The sequence below is a fragment of the Oncorhynchus gorbuscha genome, linkage group LG02, assembly GCF_021184085.1.
Source record: "Oncorhynchus gorbuscha isolate QuinsamMale2020 ecotype Even-year linkage group LG02, OgorEven_v1.0, whole genome shotgun sequence".
Classification (NCBI taxonomy): domain Eukaryota; kingdom Metazoa; phylum Chordata; class Actinopteri; order Salmoniformes; family Salmonidae; genus Oncorhynchus; species Oncorhynchus gorbuscha.
In genome coordinates, this window is record NC_060174.1 from 38,988,426 (window position 1) to 39,008,037 (window position 19,612).

The following is a 19,612-nucleotide window of genomic DNA, read 5'->3' on the forward strand; positions in this document are numbered from 1 at the left end:
CCATAGATCTCTGTCTGAGAGTTTATGAAGACAGATTTAGGTGGTGATGTCATAAATATCTAGATTTTTAGAAAGGTATGACGCTCCAGGAAGCCAAGTGGAAGCCTTCTCAGTGAACGGAACACAGTGAGTAAATAGGAATAATTGGCTCCCATGTATACTTCCTCCGTCTCATTTAGGATGTAATCTCTGTGTATTCCATCTTTAGCTCACACTAGACTGATGTGTGTCATACTGCCACAGCTGGGTTTTGTTCTTAGAGAATTAGGAAAATAAATCAGACTTTCTCGTTCAAAGCAGTGTTCCCGAGGTAGAAACACTGTCGGCCATATTGGAATGTTAGTTGTAATAGTGTGGTTGTACTGACCTCAGGGTTGGTCCACTTGGTCTTGATATGGTCAGCCATGTTCTGTGTGCAGCCCAGCAGGTCATAACCCTCCCTGCTCTGGAGGAGAACAAAGACAACACAGAGACAGACAGTCACACAATATGAAGTTGGTTTGTTTTTGAATTTTGTAAAATTCCATCACTCCTAGGCTTAATCTATTCCTCAGAGACAAAATTATGATGATGATTACCCCACTTGGTTCATCACTAATTGGTACTATAATGATACGGAGTGTAAATGGGGCCATGATAATGTCATCTCTCTCCTCCCTGCGTAGTGATGATGATGTGTCATTCCCTCTCCTGCACATTATCCATGATATCTCCTCTGCCCACAGAGAGCAGTCAGTTAGTCAGTTAGTCACGGGATGGGACGGGTTGTAAAACGCCTGCAGTAAAAAGCCATCTGGGAAGGAATCGCTCCCTAGCCAAACAGACATTGGAATATGTTAATCATATATATTAAAAAAATGTTGTTTCCATTCAATTTATTAATAGGCCTTAATAATTGGGAGGATTTGTCATGAGGTCATTGTAGCCTTTACATGGTGGCATACTATTATTATTTTGACATGAAATCATTGTGTTAAACATATGGAGATACTCTGCTCAACTTTTATAAATCCTTAGTGTGTTGACTGGAGGTAATGTATCCGTGCATGAAAGCTATTAGTCTATTGTAATCATATAATATTACAGACACTACATAAAAAATAATGATAGTATTGTTTCTCCTATAGGGGATGTAATTTGCAGTAGAGGGCTTAGAATGAGTTACATACAGGCTGTGTCACTTCACTGTATGCCAGTGGAGGCTCCTCAGAGGAAGAAGGGGAGGACCATCCTCCTCAGTGAATTTCATGAAAATTAAAACAGTAAAACATTGAAAAAGTTATCCTTTTAAATACAACTATACTAAATATAGTCACGTCATCAAATAATTGATTAAAACACACTATTTTGCAAAGAAGGTCTACAGTAGCCTCAACAGCTATCTGTGGGGTAGCACCATGGTGTTGCCGGAAGACAGCTAGTTTCCGTCCTCCTCAGGATACATTGACTTCAATACAAAACCTAGGAGGCTCATGGTTCTCACCACCTTCCATAGACTTACACAGTAATTATGACAACTTCCAGAGGAGAGTCCTCCAACCTATCAGAGCTGTTGCAGAATGAACAGACATGTTGTCCACCCAATCAAAGGGTCAGATAATTAATCTGGTACTGAAAGCATAAGCTACAGCAGTGCATAAAATGTGGTGAGTGGTTTACTCAAAGAGAAATAACCACAGTAGTTGTAAATGTCTTCCAAAATGAAAGAGAAGCAAGAAAGAAATAGAGAGAGATTATCTTTTTTTCTCACTTTGTTTCCCTTACTTAGCTATCAAATGCAGCTAGCAGGTTTAGCCTACTCAAACATCCTGCTCAAACAGAAGGATGCTATGTTACCTAGCAGGCTATGACTATCCAACAAAACACTGGAACTCTTCCAAGTCTAGGTAAACTTTGGTTTGACTAATTTAGTGCTTACTGACTTTACACTGTAACGTTACTGCATGATTGCAGTGGGTTTACGAACGCGTTAGTTCTATTGGCTATGGAGACTATGACGTTACTTTAGCTAATATGGTGACTACGATGTAGGCTGTGTGTAGTGGTTTGGCTTGGAAAGGTTTTTTCACCTGGTCACATACAGCTGATGTGCATTGAAATCCACAAGTGAAAGGAAGAGTTGAGAGGAGGAGAGCGGGGGAGAACGCAAGAAGAAATACAACGTGGCTGATATGAAAGTGAATGTGATCAGGGGTGTATTCATTTCACCAATTCTGTTGAAAAATTATTCTCATAACAGAACCAAACGGACCAAAATGGGGATAAACATACCTGAATATCTCCAATAGAAACTCTTGTTTGCAAATGTTGGACTAATGATTACACCCTATATCAGCTAGATGCAAGCAGGAGTGTGTAAGGCTGTATGGAATTTCACTGTCTGTCCATGTGTCACTGTCTGCCACCTCAAATTTGTCTCTCGACCTGTGTGCACCTACATTGTAAACTTTCATTCATAGGCTAGGTTGTAGCAACCTCGTGATGGGTATCGGGAAACATTGAGTATCGTGTAGTAGTCTAAACGTATCGCTGATACATTGAACTGGGTGAATGGAACATGAATGACAGTCATCCAATATGCTGTAATAGAAATAAGGCCATGCTGAAGAAAAAAAACAAAATGCCTCCCTCATCTTAAATGGCAATGACTGCTACTGCTATACGATTTCTATCCATGAAGAATACCTTTGCAGGTCATTTAATCAAGGACACAGGTGGCAAGGATCTCTCTTCCCCTTTACAATGAAATGCAAGTTCAGAACTCTTGTTGGCCGTTGTTAAGGGTCTGCATGTTTGTATACACTCTATATACAAAAGTATAAAAGGACACCCCTTCAGAATAGCGGATTATCTTGTGGCTGAATGGAAGCAAGTCCCCCCACAGCAATGTTCCAACATCTAGTGGAAAGCCTTCCCAGAAGAGTGGAGGCTGTTATGGCAGCCAGGGGGGGGACCAACTCCATATTAATGCCCATGATTTCGGAATGAGATGTTCAGCAAGCAGATGTCCACAAACCTTTGGTCATGTACTGTAGTGTTTGTTAAATTGTGGGACTGTGCTTAAATCCATGTTATAAATGTGGTACTGCACTTATATCAAGTTTATTAACAGTGGTACAGTGTAATATCTATGTTATAAACATGGGTTGACAGGTAGTGATCATTCTTATGTGAAGTCATTGCGAGTCCGCCTGCAGGTATGATATTTTTAAGTGCGACTCACCTTTTGCCAGATGTAGGCCTCGCGCAAGGTGATGATCTCATGCTCGCGGTGCTCCCCCTGCACGGCACACACCACACAGATGACCTTCTCGTCAGTCTTGCAGTAAAGAGTACCCTCCTGGCCATGCTCATTACAGCGCAGCCTCTCCACTGTCACCGTCTCCCTCTTAATGCCCCCCTCTGGGGCTGCCACCGCCTCTTCATCACCATCATCTTCATCATCAACTTTCCCCTCCCCTTGGATTCTCTCTCCTCCACACGCCTCGTTCTCTTGTACCCCAGCCCCACCGCATGCCCCATTTTCCACCACCTCTTGCTCTGCCCTACTCCCAATCTCTCGAACCCTTTCCTCCCCCTCCCCTGGGTCTCTGTCCCTGGCCGGCTGTTGGGACCGGGCCTGGGGCTGCGCCACTTCCTGGTCGTAGGGCGTCAGTAGGTGTCGTGTGCTGTGGACATGTTTCTCAGCGTGGGTAGAGCAGAAGGCAAAGCTGCAGGTGTAACACACCTGGGTTGCCTGCTGGGCCTCATCAGGCTCACAAGCGTCACATGACCCGTCCATCTGTGGTAACTCCTCCTCCTCAGGTCCTCCACTTCCTCTCCAGGGTTTCCCTTGGTCTGTCATTGTGGTGGGTATGAGTAGGGTCAATAAGGGGCGATGAGCAGGACACCCTGTAGGAGAGATCAGTAGTACAGGACAGAGTAAATAAATAGTGGTGACCAGAGAACATACTCACACCAAGCTCTGCAGAAAGGTTATGTAGTCAGAATGTTACAGTCAGCTCTTCTAGACATATCACATGTGTTTGGGAGGGACAGACAATCTCTCTCTAAGAAAACAACAGTAATCTACACCTTTAACAAACACATCCTCCTACTGTACATCACCTAAGCAACAGCAACATGTTGTAGCGACTCTTGTCAAAGGGAAGACACAACCCAATTCTTCCACAGGTACTGTACTGGGTAGGTTACCTTCTAAATGTAATCCGTTACGTTACCTGTCCAAAATTGTAATCAGCAAAGTAATTTTGGGATTAACCAAACTCAGTAAAGTAATCTGATTACTTTGGGTTACTTTCCCCTGAAGAGGCAATTAGAAGAAGACAAGGATATATTGCAGGATAAACCAATGTTAGAGTTTACATAGCTGGCCATAAATCAATGTTGCATTTTCATTTATGGGTTGGTTATGTAGGCCTCTTATAACCCATTGCTTTCTACTACAGATAATAATACGATTAGGCTATATCGTTCCAAAAAAATCAAAGTCTGTCATATTTCCCATCAATCCAATTAATTTAATACCCCTTGATCTTCAAGAATATTAAATATGGAATATGGAAATATAGACTAGCCAAATAGTTTTACCTGAGCATATACACACGCATATTTTATTTTATATACTCAGTCGGGGTCTCAATTTACTGTTGAGAATTAGAATAGTAGGATACACAAGGTGCAAATTTGAAATGTTGTGTATCAGCAGTTATCTTGTTATGTCACTCAAATTAGCCATGTCAGCTAACAATTTTTTGATTGGTAAATTAGTCTAGCCAGATATCTAAACTATTAATAATGGCCGAATACCTACCGGCACATACACAGGGGCTCTGACCTCCAGGGAGCCCTCATTGATTTTGTTAGTCACTCTCACTCAGACATAATTAACATGGCATAAATTATGGCAAAATGTGTAGAATTTCAGGTAATTCGTTTTAAAACTACAACATTTTCTCTACACCCCATGGCAAAAATGTGTAGAATTGCAGCAAGTGAACTTCTCTGCCATCAAGAGGGTGGTGACTAAAGTGTTTTGCCCGAGAGGTGTGGAGGGGAGGGGGTCCATCTAAAGCTCGCTTAGGGCCTCCAAAAGGCTAGGGCCGGCCCTGAATCATTTACCCAGCCAAGGAGGGGCCCCCAGTTACCCATGTGGGCCCCCTACCTCTTCTCCTTTAATGATTAGCAGAGTGGGCTCCTGTGGTTGACAGGTGGAGTAAAAAAAAAGTGATATAAATATACACTACCGGTCAAAAGTTTTAGAACACCTACTCATTCAAGGGTTTTTCTTAATTTTTACAGTGTAGAATAATAGCGAAGGAATCAAAACTATGAAATAACACTTATGGAATCATGTAGTAACCAAAAACAAAGTGTTAAATCTAAATATATTTTATATTTGAGATTCTTCAAAATAGCCTTGACAGCTTTGCACACTCTTGGCATTCTCTCAACCAGCTTCACCTGGAATGCTTTTCTTCCAACAGTCTTGAAGGTATTCCCACATATGTTGAGCACTTGTTGACTCCTCCCAAACCATCTAATTTTGGTTGAGGTCGGGGGATTGTGGAGGCCAGGTCATCTGAGGCAGCACTACATCACTCGACCTTCTTGGTCAAATAGCCCTTAAACAGCCTGGAGGTGTGTTGGGTCATTGTCCAGTTGAAAAATAATATTATATTCCCACTAAGCCCAAACCAGATGGGGTGGCATATCGCTGCAGAATGCTGTGGTAGCCATGCTGCTTAAGTGTGCCTTGAATTGTAAATAAATCACTGACAGTGTCATCAGCAAAGCACCCCTACACCATAACACCTCCTCCATGCTTTATGGTGGGAAATACACATGTGGAGATCATCCGTTCACTTACACAGCGTCTCACAAAGACAAGGCGGTTGGAACCAAAAATCTCCAATTTGGACTCCAGACCAAAGGACTAATGTCCATTATTCGTGTTTGTTGGCCCAGGCAAGTCTCTTCTTCTATTTGGAGAGCTTTAGTAGTGGTTTCTGTGCAGCAATTCAAACATGAAGACCTTATTCACGCAGTCTCCTCTGAACAGTTGATGTTGAGATATCTGTTACTGAGTGTCTGCTACTTGAACTCTAAGTAGCATTTATTTGGGCTGCAATTTCTGAGGCGTGTAACTCTAATGAATTTATCCTTTGCAGCAGAGGTAACTCTGGGTCTTCCTTTCCTGTGGCTGTCCTCATGAGAGCCAGTTTCATCATAGCACTTGATAGGTTTTGCGACTGCGCTTGAAAAAAACTTTCAAATTCATTACATTTTCCGCATTGACTGACCTTCATGTCTTAAAGTAATGATGGACTGTCGTTTCTCTTTGCTTATTTGAGCTGTTCTTGCCATAATATGGACTTTGTCGATTACCAAATAGGACAATGTTCTGTATGCCAACCATACCTTGTCACTACACAACTGATTGGCTGAAAAGCTATAAAGAAAGAAATAAATTCCACAAATTAACTTAACAATGCACACCTGTTAATTTAAATGCATTCCTGGTAAACTACAATTTATGCATATTCAACAGGTATTGAATATGCCACTGCTGACGTCCTGCCACTGCTGTCATCCTTACTTCCAAGCATTTATTCAAGTTATTCAAATCTTTGGATGCCGACAGCAGTCACACATTGGAAGACATAGCTTGGACTATGGCCTATGAAAGTGTATTACTGCTCTTTTCCCGCAATCCATCACAGATTTGGTGTGTAATTGTGGTCTCTGACTTGTTGTCAGACTCATGTGGAACAAACTTTAACTTTTGCCTTTTTCAATGCTGATTTGAATGTAATTGAGAAAACAGAAAAATGTTAAAGATAAATATTTTCTTCTAATCCTAGAAGTAATCATCTGTAATCTGATTACAATATCTTTGCTGGTAAAGTAACGGATTACAGCTAGGTTTTTGGCAATACGTTACTCCCCAACCCGGAGACTGTACCTGCCAAGGTTTACTGTCTTGGTCTGCACACACATACACTCTTTTTTTGCAGACTTTGCCCCACATACATGCATACACACAGTCACACAACTACTGAGAATGCATACCCAGCAACAGCGCAAGCAAATACACACACTCTCTCTCTCTCTGGGCAAGTTCGTTTTCCATAGACCAGTGCCATGAGTGGGTGGAGATTTTACTTAAGGACCAATGGAATTGTATAAAATGTACAAACTTCGCCCACCCCGGACACGCAGAATGAACTCCCTTTCTCTCTTCCCTCCTTCTGTCAACCGTCAGAACTTGACCTTTTTTTAATCACTTCACTCATCATCTTTTGCTCCTGTCCCTTTCTTTCATTTCACTCTACAGGAGAGCATATAAGAATGCAGGCTACCCGCACTGCCTGCCTGACACACACAGCAGGACCTAAGCTTCATACAAACCCATTATGTGGCACTATATTGAATCACTCCAATATGGTATCCTTCTGCGCGGAAGGATACATTTAAAAGTAAGATTAGTCCCATGTACCGGGTAGTGCTGCTGCCACCGCACTACTTCCAAATCTTTAATTTCTTGGCTCATTCCAGAGAGGATTTGCTTGGTAAGAGCTCTATATTAGAGAGTGTATAAGCGCAGAAGTATACCCGCTGCTATTCAATACCTTGGAGCAGCTAGCTAGCCTCTCCATTTGGGTGCTCTGCTGTCCCCCTACTCAGTTTGGCTTGTGTCATCTCATTCGGGTTTTGTTCTTGTTTTAAATCACTCGTGACAGTGTACCAACATGGGCAATACTCAGTTTGGTCGACCAGTATTGCGGCGCTGGCGGTATGTCTTAGTTGTCTGTGGGACTGTCCACCAGAACCCTCGCGGTTTTAGCCTTCCGGTTCTGGGACCGCCTACCCTGCAGCCATCTTGCCTAGACTCTTGCTCTTATGTGTTCCACAGTGAACAAGCTATGCAAAGAGGCTAGCTTAATGAGGTGTGAACATTGCAGGACTAAGCACAATTATAAATACACTGTACACTTCCCATAAGTCCTGCCAACACTTTCCTTAAGTCCCCGCATTTATACCAAGAAATAAGCTATAAAAAGGTGGCTTGAATTACAGCTGACCCACACGTATAAAGCAAGAAATAAGATATAAACGTGTGGTAGAATGCCCTGCCCCTTAACGGTCAGACAGTTCACACTCCATGTGTCCACCTTCACATAGTCTGTGTTCAAAATACCCACTTGCGTTCTCCTGTTCTTTCAAGGGTGATCTTCTGAGAACACCTGAAACAGCATATCGTGTAGATTGGGAGAACACAGAGCACTTAAAATCCCCCAAAATTGAAAGGTACCTCGATGTGACCTCTAACACAAACAGTAAATTTCATCACGCACCTGGCGTCAACAAAGATATATTGTGTAGCATAAAAGCATGTGGACCCTCCTTCAAATTAGTGGATTTGGCTATTTCAGCCACACCCGTTGCTGACAGGTATATAAAATCGAGCACACAGCCATGCAATCTCCATATCCAAACAGTGGCAGTAGTAGAGCTCAGTGACTTTAAACGTGGCACCATCATAGCATGCCACCTTCCCAACAAGTCAGATCATCAAATTTCTTCCTGCTAGAACTGCCACGGTCAACTGTATGTGCTCTTATTGTAAAGTGGAAACATCTAGGAGCAACAATGGCACAGCTGCAAAGTTGTAAGCTCACAGAACGGGACCGCCGAGTGCTGAAGTGGGTAGCAAGAAAAAAAATAGTCTGTCCTAAGATGCAACACTCACTGAGTTCCAAACAGTCTCTTGAAACAACATCAGCACAAGAACTGTTTGTTGGGATCTTAATAAAATGGGTTTCCATGGTCTGGGGCTGTTTTTAATGGTTTGGGCTAGGCCTCTTAGTTCCAGTGAAGGGAAATCTTAACGCTACAGCATACATTCTAGACAATTCTGTGCTTCCAACTTTGTGGCAACAGTTTGGGAAAGACCCTTTCCTGTTTCAGCATGACAATGCCCCTATGCAAAAAGTGAGGTCCATACAGAAATGGTTTGTGGAGATCGGTGTGGAAGAACTAGACTGGCCTGCAGAGCCTTGACCTCAACCCCATCGAACACCTTTGGGATGAATTGCCGACTGTGAGCCAGGCCTAATCGTCCAACATCAAAGCCCAACCTCACTAATGCAGTTGTGGCTGAATAAAAGCCCCCACAGCAACATCCCAACATTTTGTGGAAAGCCTTCCCAGAAGAGTAGAGGCTGTTATGGCAGCAAAGGGGGACCAACTCCATTTTAATGCTAATGATTTTGGAATGAGATGTCCACATACTTTTAGTCATGTAGTGTAGCCAGCTACATCCATTTACAATATACCCAATGTAGTAGTGTTAGCCAATAGTGCTACCAATTCAGTGAAGGACTATGCCAGAACTGAAATATTGAACACAAATACTAAGTGAAGGAACAGAATCAATTCTCAGTACCCTAGTAGTTCACTAAATTAAGCTGAAACCAACCAGAATTGCTTGGTCTGCTGCTACATCATTGTGGACATATGACAGGTAAGCTTTCATGAATTGTAAAGAAAAGAAAAGTGAAATAAGCTATTTTGCTTACTGTTTAAGAATGATACATTGACAGAAAACTGTAAATCTGATATTGCATTGCATTAGGACTGCTGGTGTTTTATTTCCAACGAGCAGGCTTACATTGTGATAAATTCATACAACAACCATGCATATTATTAAATTACACCGATGTTCAAGACAGCTTGAACCCTATACATTGATAACTAATTGATAGACAATATAATTCAATACAACTACATTAGGTCTAGACTACTTCATCTTAATGTATTGGATTCAAAACAAACACTGGCATATTATAAAAGGAGAACAGGTCCAATTTACTTATATGAATACATAAACAGGAATATCTATGAAATGAATACACCAAATTTGATTAATGCCCTTCTCTCTCCTTGCAGGGGATTAGACAGATGAACTGCAGTCCCCAAATGCCCATGCCTCAAAACCAGAATTGTGTGGAGACATCAACACTGGTTATTTCTTATAAAATATTAACCCTGTTGTTTTCCTGTAACTGTGTACAGTATGAATACAACAGGATAAATATGGTCCAAAGAAGTGCTTACGTGCATGTTCATTCTCGACAAAGTAATAATAAGAAATAAAATAAATACCAAACAAAGAGTAAATGGCTCAGTAGCATAAACCTTTAATCAACCCCAAGAGAGACACATCAAGGAGACTAACATTCAAAAGCTTGTTCAGGACATGAGGGCACATTTATTCACAACAGCCACACGTTTTTTTTTAAATACACAGGACAGGAGTTTATAGGTTTTTGCTCCAACCTTTCACCAACACCTCATTCAACTAATTGTTGTCTAAATTGTAGACAAATAGTTGAACATGGTGTTTGCTGGGCAGTAATAAAATGTGCACACAGTACAGTACTCTGGGGCAGAAATCATCCACATCTGTATTTTTAGAAAGAGCTTCATATGTTACAATGAGCTGACAATTCTGCATGATGGAGAATACTGTGTGGATCCACTTCTAACATAGTGACGTTGCACACTGCTGAATAAGTTCCTGACTAAAGTCCTGTGATAGGGTGATTTTCCTGGTGGACAGGAGGTCCTCAAGTTCTTCACATCTGTCTGTGTGATGGGGTGGGATGTGTGTCAACCTAAAGAAAACAGAGCAGAAACATAAAGCCAAGGGAGGATAAATTAACCTCACTGCTCAAATGTAAAATGCTGGTTGAAGCTGCTGAGAACCACAACTAGCTTTGTTAATGTGCAATGGTTTTTCATAAGCCTTGGCTTGATCACGTTAAGTTTTAAAACGTTCATTTCATTATATGCAATGGTGAAACAAGAGGGGGGTGACAAGAAGAAAGTTAGCTAACGTTAGGTAAACATACTACATGCATGTATTTACTGATAATTTAAGAATGCACAAATAACTTGCCTGGCTAGCAAGCCTAGATTGAACAGAACACTGTTAGCTGCATTTCCTGCAGTTTTTTTTATCCGATGTTAAAATGTCTTGCCTCCAAACCAGTTGGCGCAGTGACTCAACATTTGAATAAAACATTTATATGAAAGTAATTCGTTCAATATTAACAAAATATGGTGAATCAATAAACCTAATACTTACATTTTACAAAGTTATTCCTTTGGAAAATTTTCTCCCAAGCAGGAACCTTAGACCCCGTTAATTTAAAAGTTTCGCTCTGTCGCAAGGTGTTATGGGATATCCTCCCCGGTTAACGAAAAATATGTTCCAATGCGTGCTTTGTTTTCCAGACTTTTCGCTTATAGAACTTCCGGTAAACTTAGTACATACTTGCCTTTTTGCGTTCTTATTTTTGGACTCGCACTTGAAAATGACAGTTGTCTTTCGTACTCGCTATACGCTCTAGATAGGACAGGAGTATGCATTTTGGAACACAGTAATAGTGTATGAGACAAAGGCTGGTACTGTAGTTCCGTAGTAATATTTACGATTATACACAGCAGGGCCTAAACTTCATTCAAATCCGCTATTTTGTTTTCTCTTCGGTTCTCCTTCTCTGTGTTGGGGCCTATTCTCTCCTTCCTGACACGAACAACCAGCACAAACCGGGCTTCGCTGCAACAACAAAAAACAACCGTCTTCTCCCCTCTGCTATATCCAGTTCTCTGACTCATTCACACACTCACTTTTCCCCTGTGAGACCTACCAGTGGGCAGCGCAGTTCAAATGGGTACTCACTGCTGGTATTTTTGTGAGGAAGGCGCTGCAGTCTCGTTCTCTTTCTGTCGCTCTTCGTTAAACTCTGCTGGGGAGAGCACAGCCAGTGTTGACGTTAGCTAGCTAGCACTTATGCAAACTGCCCTGGTCTACTTTCACTTCACAGCTGAAGCTTTGGCTGCATTCACTTCCTTGTTTTCCTCAGTTGCTGGGTATTTATTTTTCTCCCCCCTTTCTCTCTTTACTTCCTGGTTCTCTAGCGGCAGCCGGAAAGAGAGACACAGAAGTGGGAGAGAGAAACTATATTGACAACCATAAAGGCAGAGGGAGCAGCCCGCTAGCAAACACAGAGACAACGGAGCAGGATTAGAAGGCTTCAGAGGGAGAGGAAACAAACTCTTCCACCGTTCTCCTCAGATAGAGCTAAGAGGCTATTGAGCTAGGCTCCACATAAGCAGAGGGGTTTGGTCTGTGTTTAGAGTGCTGCCTCCTACTCTATGGTGAAACATAAATACATTTTCCATTAACTAAACCGGTTACGTTGAGTGGCCATGTGCTATTTTAGACGATTGACACGCTGAAAGTCCGCCTCTCCCATCTACTAATTGTTTTTTAGGAGAATACTGGCGGTAATTCACCTTAAAGTTGTTTGCCAACTGCCATATAGAATTCACAGAAGAAGAAAAATACGAAAGATGAGAGATTAACAAAAGAGAACTAACTAAAAACGATCTAGGTTTCCCCTTTATCTGTGGATTAAATGTCAGATTAGAAAAAATATGACACACAATGGGTCAAAATTCTACAAAGATCCAGCTAAAAAAAGTACCATATGCATTTCAGGTAAAAAAAATAATTAAAAAAACAACCCAATGATTATCTAACAAGACAAATTACCTAGTAACAGCAAGCTAGAAATGTCCATTAATGTTCTGTGTTTTGACTTGTCCCCAAATGAATATAGTTGGTTCACAGTTGGTTTTGCTATTTTAACGGGCGTGTCATGAATGCATCTGGTGGGAATAGACAAAATCAACATGCACATGGTGTAGGATGCATGCACAGAGCCAGTTTGGTCAAGGTGTAAACTGAAATCACTGAGTGGGCCTCAGAGGATGTGGACAAAGATGTGTTGCCAATTACAAAATATAAAATAACAAAGCCAGACAAGCCACACTGCAAGATAATAAACAACAGAGACCAAAAAAAGCATTTAGCACAAACGGATGAGAAAAGTATATTGTCCAAATCTTTAGTGATTTCCAGTGGAAAATAAGGGCGGCTAAAAAAATATAAAAAAATCAGAAGGTCGGATTTCAACAAAGACAACACTTGATATATTGCACTTGGGTAGTTTCACAAGAGTCCCTTTTTGGGTTGTGTAACTTGGTGGGGAATAAAACAGTTACCTAATTTTAATTCTGTCATGACCAGCACATTCAACTTAATAAAAAACACATTTCCCATCTCAAGATGTTAAATAAAATAAAACATGTAATTATTAAAACATTTCTAGCCTGTCTATGGGTAACATTGTTGAGGTGTTACGCTCGACCCTCTCAGTTTTGCACTAGAATGTGGCCAAAAAGAGTAGAACGAGCTCACTTGCGTTTACACTATGATTTGACTATTAGATGTTCAATGTTGATTTTGAAAAAAAAATATTTAAAATGGAATAGCGTCACCAAATTAAAAGAGTTCAGTTCACGGTTAACCTTAAATTGAGGGATGAACCCTCATGAAATATATAACAATCATCAGGAATAATGTTCTCAAAGCAACAAAATAACTAGGGCTTTACAAGGATGGTGAAAACCTGGAGAAGGGTGAAACTATGCAGAGGGTTAAGTAAGCTCTAATTCACCAGATATGGCAAGACCACATAACTTACTCACTATAGAACATCATTGCCTTTTTATGCACTTTTTCTCTATGCTTATTCTGACCTTGAACTTTAGTATGAGAAAAGCATGCTATTCACCCACTAACCGTTTGAGGTGGAGCACAAATTAATGAAGATGTGGTGGTGTGTCTAAAGATACAACGTATTCGGACCTTTACTTTAAGCCAATTAAAAGCCAATTTACAGTGCATTCGGAAAGTATTCATACCCCTTCCCTTTTTCCACATTTTGTTATGTTAATTAAAGCCTTACTCTAAAAGTGATATTAAAAATAAAAAAAATCTGGGCCTCCTGGATGGCGCAGTGGTTAAGGGCACTGTACTGCAGCACCAGCTGTGCCACCAGAGATTCTGGGTTCGTGTCCAGGCTCTGTCATAACTGGCCGCAACCAGGAGGTCCGTGGGTCGACGCACAATTGGCCTTGCGTCGTCCGGGTTAGGGAGGGGTTGGCTGGTAGGGATATCCTTGTCTCATCGCGCACCAGCGACTCCTGTGGTGGGCACCAGCGCAGTACGCGCCAACCAAGGTTGCCAGGTACACGATGTTTCCTCCGACACATTGGTGCGGCTGGCTTCAGGGTTGGAAGCGTGCTGTGTTAAGAAGCAGTGCGGCTTGGTTGGGTTGTGTATCGGAGGACGCATGACATTAAACCTACATAACGAAAAAGCTATTAAACAAACATATCCTTTGTAGCCGAGGTAACTCTGGGTCTTCCTTTCCTTTGGTGGTCCTCATGAGAGCCAGTTTCATCATAGCGCTTGATGTTTTTCTGCAACTGCACTTGATGTTTCCTCATTGACTGACCATCATGTCTTAACGTAATGATGAAGTGTCATTTCTCTTTGCTTTTTTGAGCTGTTCTTGATATAATATGGACTTGGTCTTTTACCAAATAGGGCTATCTTCTGTATAGCACCCTACCCTTGTCACAACACAACTGATTGGCTCAAATGCATTATTAAGAAGGAAAGAAATTCCACAAATGAGCTTTTGGTAATGAGCCTATCTGGTAATTGAATTGCATTCTAGGCTGGTTGAGAGATTGCCAACAATGTGCAACGTTGTCATCAAGGCAAAGGGTGGCAACTTTGAGGAATCTCAAAAGTAAAATATATTTGGATTTGTTTAACACTTTTTTGGTTACTACATGATTCCATATGTGTTATTTCATAGTTGTGATGTCTTTACTATTATTCTACAATGTAGAAAATATTCTAAATAAAGAAAAACCATTGAATGAGTAGGTGTGTCCAAACTTTTGACTGGTACTGTATATTATATATTTTCTACTCATACCACCCGCGGACCGTATTGGACCCCTTGACAGGCAATATGTTTGACATACCTGCTCTACAACCTAGTGTGTCCCTCTGTTCATGCACCTTGGTTGAATGGAAAGGTGCAGAATATACAGTACGTTCCTGTTTCTCTCTCACTCATCTCAAAGCAGGTCAGTTCCTGGGCTGCTCTCTTCAAGCCCGGTATACCCTGCCTGGTATAACATGGTGTCAAATAATAATAATGCAGAATCAATAGGTTTTAGAGAGTAAGTCAGTGTCTGGACTGGTGGTGCTCAGATGGGTCTGTGTGGAGGGAGATTATTTTTGATTTATTTCACCTTTATTTAACCAGGTGGGCCAGCTGAGAACAAGTTCTCATTTACAACTGTGACCTGGCCAAGATAAAGCAAAGCAGTGTGACAAGAAACAACAGAGTTACACATGGGATAAACAAACGTACAGTCAATAACAATAAATCAATCTACATACAGTGTGTACAAATGAAGTGAGGAGGTAAGGCAATAAATCGGCCATAGTAGCAAAGTAATTACAATTTAGCAATTAATACTGGAGTGATAGATGTGCCGATGATGATGTGCTAGTAAATATAAATTATGGTGTGTAAAAGAGCAAAAAATAATAATAAAATCAATATGGGGATGAGGTAGGTAGTTGGATGGGCTATTTACAGATGTGCTGTGTACAGTTGCAGCGATTGGTGAGCTGCTCAGATAGCTGATGCTTAAATTTAGAGAGGGAGATATAAGTCTCCAACTTCAGTGATTTTTGCAAATCATTCCAGTCATTGGCAGCAGAGAACTGGAAGGAAAGGCGGCCAAAGAGGTGTTGGATTTGGGGATGACTAGTGAGATATATCTGCTGGAGAGCGTGCTACGGTGGGTGTTGTTATGGTGACCAGTGAGCTGAGATAAGGCGGAGCTTTACCCTGCAAAGACTTATAGATGACCTGGAGCCAGTGGGTCTGACGACTAATATGTAGCGAGGGCCAGCCAACAAGAGCATACAGGTCGCAGTGGTGAGTGGTATATGGGGCTTTGGTGACAAAGGGATGGCACTGTGATAGACTGCATCCAGTTTACTGAGTAGAGAGAAATGGAGAGGGAGAAGAGATCTAGAAAGGGGGAAAAGAGAAATAGAAGGAGAGAGAGATATAGAGAGGAGGGGAGAGATAGCAATCCATATTTTTTTAATGAACTTTTATTTAATCAGGGGAGCCCAATTGAGACCAGTGTCTCATTTTCAATTGTGCACTGAGAGCATAAAGTAAAATATTTACAAAATACAATAACAACTACATTACATTAGAACATCACAGCCATCATAAACAATCAATCAATTAAAACAATTGTCTTAGTTCCCTAGTAGCACCACGGAATCCAAATGTAATACATTTTGCAAGTGATTACAAAAATGTGGAGCATGAAAACTTAAAGCAGATTTACCTAATTCCGTGGAGACCCGAGGAATCTGAAGAGTTAATAAACCATGCTTGGTTTGGTATCAAATTATTTTAGATGTTAGCAACGAAGTCAGGTAAGTTGGAAGTTTCTGTAATAGGTCTTTGTAAACAAAAAGGGAGTAATTCACTTATCTTTGGACCTTTAATGAGGACCAGCCAACCTGTTGATACAGGATGCAGTGGTGAGTATTAAAACTGTCATCAATGATAAAACGAATGGCGCTATGGTGGACGGCATCCAAAGGTTTAAGAGTGGTGGCTGCTGCAATCTGGTAAATGGTGTCACCATAATGATCTGTCAGGAAGGTGGACTGTACAATCTGCTTCCTGATATTTTGGGAGAGGCAAGATCTTAAAAATATATATATATATGTCACTTCAGCTTTTTAACTAGCTCATCCATACATTTTTTAAACATGATGTATTTGTCAATCCAGATGCCGAGATATTTGTAGATGGGAATCCGATCAATGGGAGACCCATCCAATTAATAAACATAGTGGGAGATATAGAGAAAGAGACCAAAATAGGTCAGACAGAAAGAGGCAGAAAGAGAGAGATTATAATGCCAAAGGGGGACATTTTAATTTGCTCCTGATCCTCTGCAGTCCCAGAGGAAAATATAATTTCAGAATCATCCCAGAATATTCTATATTCAATACAAAACTCTCAAAACAATTTTCTGCAGAATCATTCATTCCTGAAAACCCCTAATATAATATTCAATATAATCTGTATATTTCTTATGCAGTCAGAATTAGATTAATCCTGTACATGCATATGAGGCAAGGAAGGAGAAGTGGAGAGAAGGCAGAGAGAGTGTTTGCTTCATACAATGATAGAAAGGTGACACACAGTGTGTGTGTGTGTGTGTGTGTGTGTGTGTGTGTGTGTGTGTGTGTGTGTGTGTGTGTGTGTGTGTGTGTGTGTGTGTGTGTGTGTGTGTGTGTGTGTGTGTGTGTGTGTGTGTGTGTGTGTGTGTGTGTGTGTGTGTGTGTGTGTGTGTGTGTGTGTGTGTGTGTGTGTGTGTGTGTGTGGTGTTAGGCACAATCTGGATGCAGCATTCAGCTCTGATGTTATTTTCAGTAATGTTGGTGATTTCACATCACTCACACTTCACTAACAGCTCTCAGGCTATTTTATGAGACTGCGAACGCCTTCATCTGAACATTTTTCTTTTCCTTCTCTTATATTACCATAGGATCGATACCCAGGTTTAGTGGACACTTTCCCCCACTAAGTCATTGATTCAATCATTTTCTGAGCAAGGTCTGTAGCGTGTCTATTATCATAAAACCAGGCCTGACCTGGACTTTATTGCTACTAGCAGATGGTAACGCTAGGAGTGTGGGAGAGAGCCACTTGGCAGGAAGTTGCAGGTCTTAACATGCCATTTTTCACCACTAACAGAAGAATGGCTAAGACACAACAGGATGGAGTGAAATCTTCTACTCCACATATTTTCTTATTCAACCTTTATTTAGGAGTCATGCTAAGTCCATGTTTTTTTCAAGGAGATGAGCTCTGTATGAACATTACAATAAACAATTACACCTATACATATCTTTATACATCTTCATCTTAATCTACAAAATACATGAAAAGAAAAACGTAATCATATGAAATGAACACAGTCTTCAATGAAAAGGCCCTCTAACATCTGCCTGAATTGCCCTAGAGGCACCAACATAAAATGAAAAAAAAAAAACTAAAAGCTCAGTGGAGATGGAAGGGATCTCCAAGTTTAGACATCCCTGAGTCTGGGTCTGGTAACTTATACTGTACGTCTGAAGGTTAACAATGAGCTAATGTATGGCGGAAGTTTATGTATGAGGTCTTTAAAGTCAAAAAGAGCGCAATGCATCGATCTACGAGACTTCACAGAGGGCCACCATACTTTCTGATACAAAATGCAATGATGTGTATTGAACCCATCTACTTTAATACTGCCTCCAATACAGTGGCAGCTGCATTCATATAAACAATATGGCCATTGTTAATAAGGATTTATTTTACTCTATTTAACGAACGACAGGACCTGTTCATATGGAATAAGCCTATTTTCATTCTTAGTTTCTTAATGAACAGCTTTTAGGTCAATCCAGATGCACAAATATACCGTATATAAGCAGGGATACAGTCAATGAAGGAAGGGCACCATCAAAAGTATGTATGTATGTATAAATCACCAGATACATTTTTATGTGATGTGGAAAATAAATGTGAAAAGTATTCAGAACCCTTCCCTTTATACACATTTTGTTACGTTACAGCCTTATTCTAAAATGAATTTTTTTAAAAGTATATATATCATAAATCTACACAAAATACTTCACAATGACAAAGTGAAAACAGGTTATCATAAATGTTTGATAATTTATATATAAAAAACAAAAACTAAATACCTTATTACATAATTATTCAGACCCTTTGCTGTGAGACTCAATTGACCTCAGGTGCATCCTGTTTCTATTGATCATCCTTGATATGTTTCTACAACTGATTGGAGTCTACCTGTGGCAAATTCAATTGATTGGACATGATTTGGAAAGGCACACACCTGTCAATATAAGGTCCCACAGTTGACAGTGCATGTAAGAGCAAAAACCAAGCCATGAAGTCAAAGGAATTGTCCGTAGAGCTCCGAGATAGGATTGTGTCTGCAGCATTGAAGGTCCCCAAGAACACAGTGGCCTCCATCATTCTTAAATGGAAGAACTTTGGAAACACCAAAACTCTTCCTAGAGCTGACCAAACTGAGCAATCAGGGAAGAAGGGCCTTGGTCAGGGAGGTGACCAAGAACCCGATGGTCACTCCAACAGAGCTCCAGAGTTCTGGCAGAACCTTCCAGAAGGACAACCATCTATGCAGCACTCCACCAATTAGGCATTTATGGTGTAGTGGCTAGACATACGCCAGTTCTCAGTAAAAGGAACATGAAGGTCCACTTGGAGTTTGCCAAAGAAACCAAGATTGAACTCTTTGGCTTGAATGCCAAATCAAATCAAATTGTATTTGTCACATGCACCAAACACCACAGTGAAATGAAATGCTTACTTATGAGGCCCTAACCAACAATGCAGTTAAAAACAAATATGAGTAAGGATAAATAAAAGTAACAAGTAATTAAGGATAAATAAAAGTAACAAGTAATTAAAGCGCAGCAGTAAATAACAATAGTGAGACTATACATAGGGGGTACCGTCACAGAGTTATGTAG

General features: G+C 40.8%; 1 protein-coding gene across 3 annotated transcripts in view; it reads right to left on the bottom strand.

The window, feature by feature from the left end:
* The window catches only part of LOC124002129 (tripartite motif-containing protein 44-like), a 45,503-nt gene extending 33,308 nt beyond the window's left edge, over positions 1-12,195 (bottom strand). The window contains exons 1-3 of one of the 3 annotated variants that reach the window (XM_046309433.1): positions 11,718-12,195; positions 3,224-3,891; positions 368-445 (exon numbers count right to left, since the gene is read on the bottom strand). In XM_046309433.1, the coding sequence (XP_046165389.1) occupies positions 368-445; positions 3,224-3,844 (699 nt within the window). In that variant the 5' untranslated portion in view covers positions 3,845-3,891; positions 11,718-12,195. The remainder of the gene's footprint in view (positions 1-367; positions 446-3,223; positions 3,892-11,717) is intronic. The other 2 variants (XM_046309440.1, XM_046309424.1) reach the window with 2 other exon arrangements.
* Between the last annotated feature and the right edge of the window lie 7,417 nt (positions 12,196-19,612).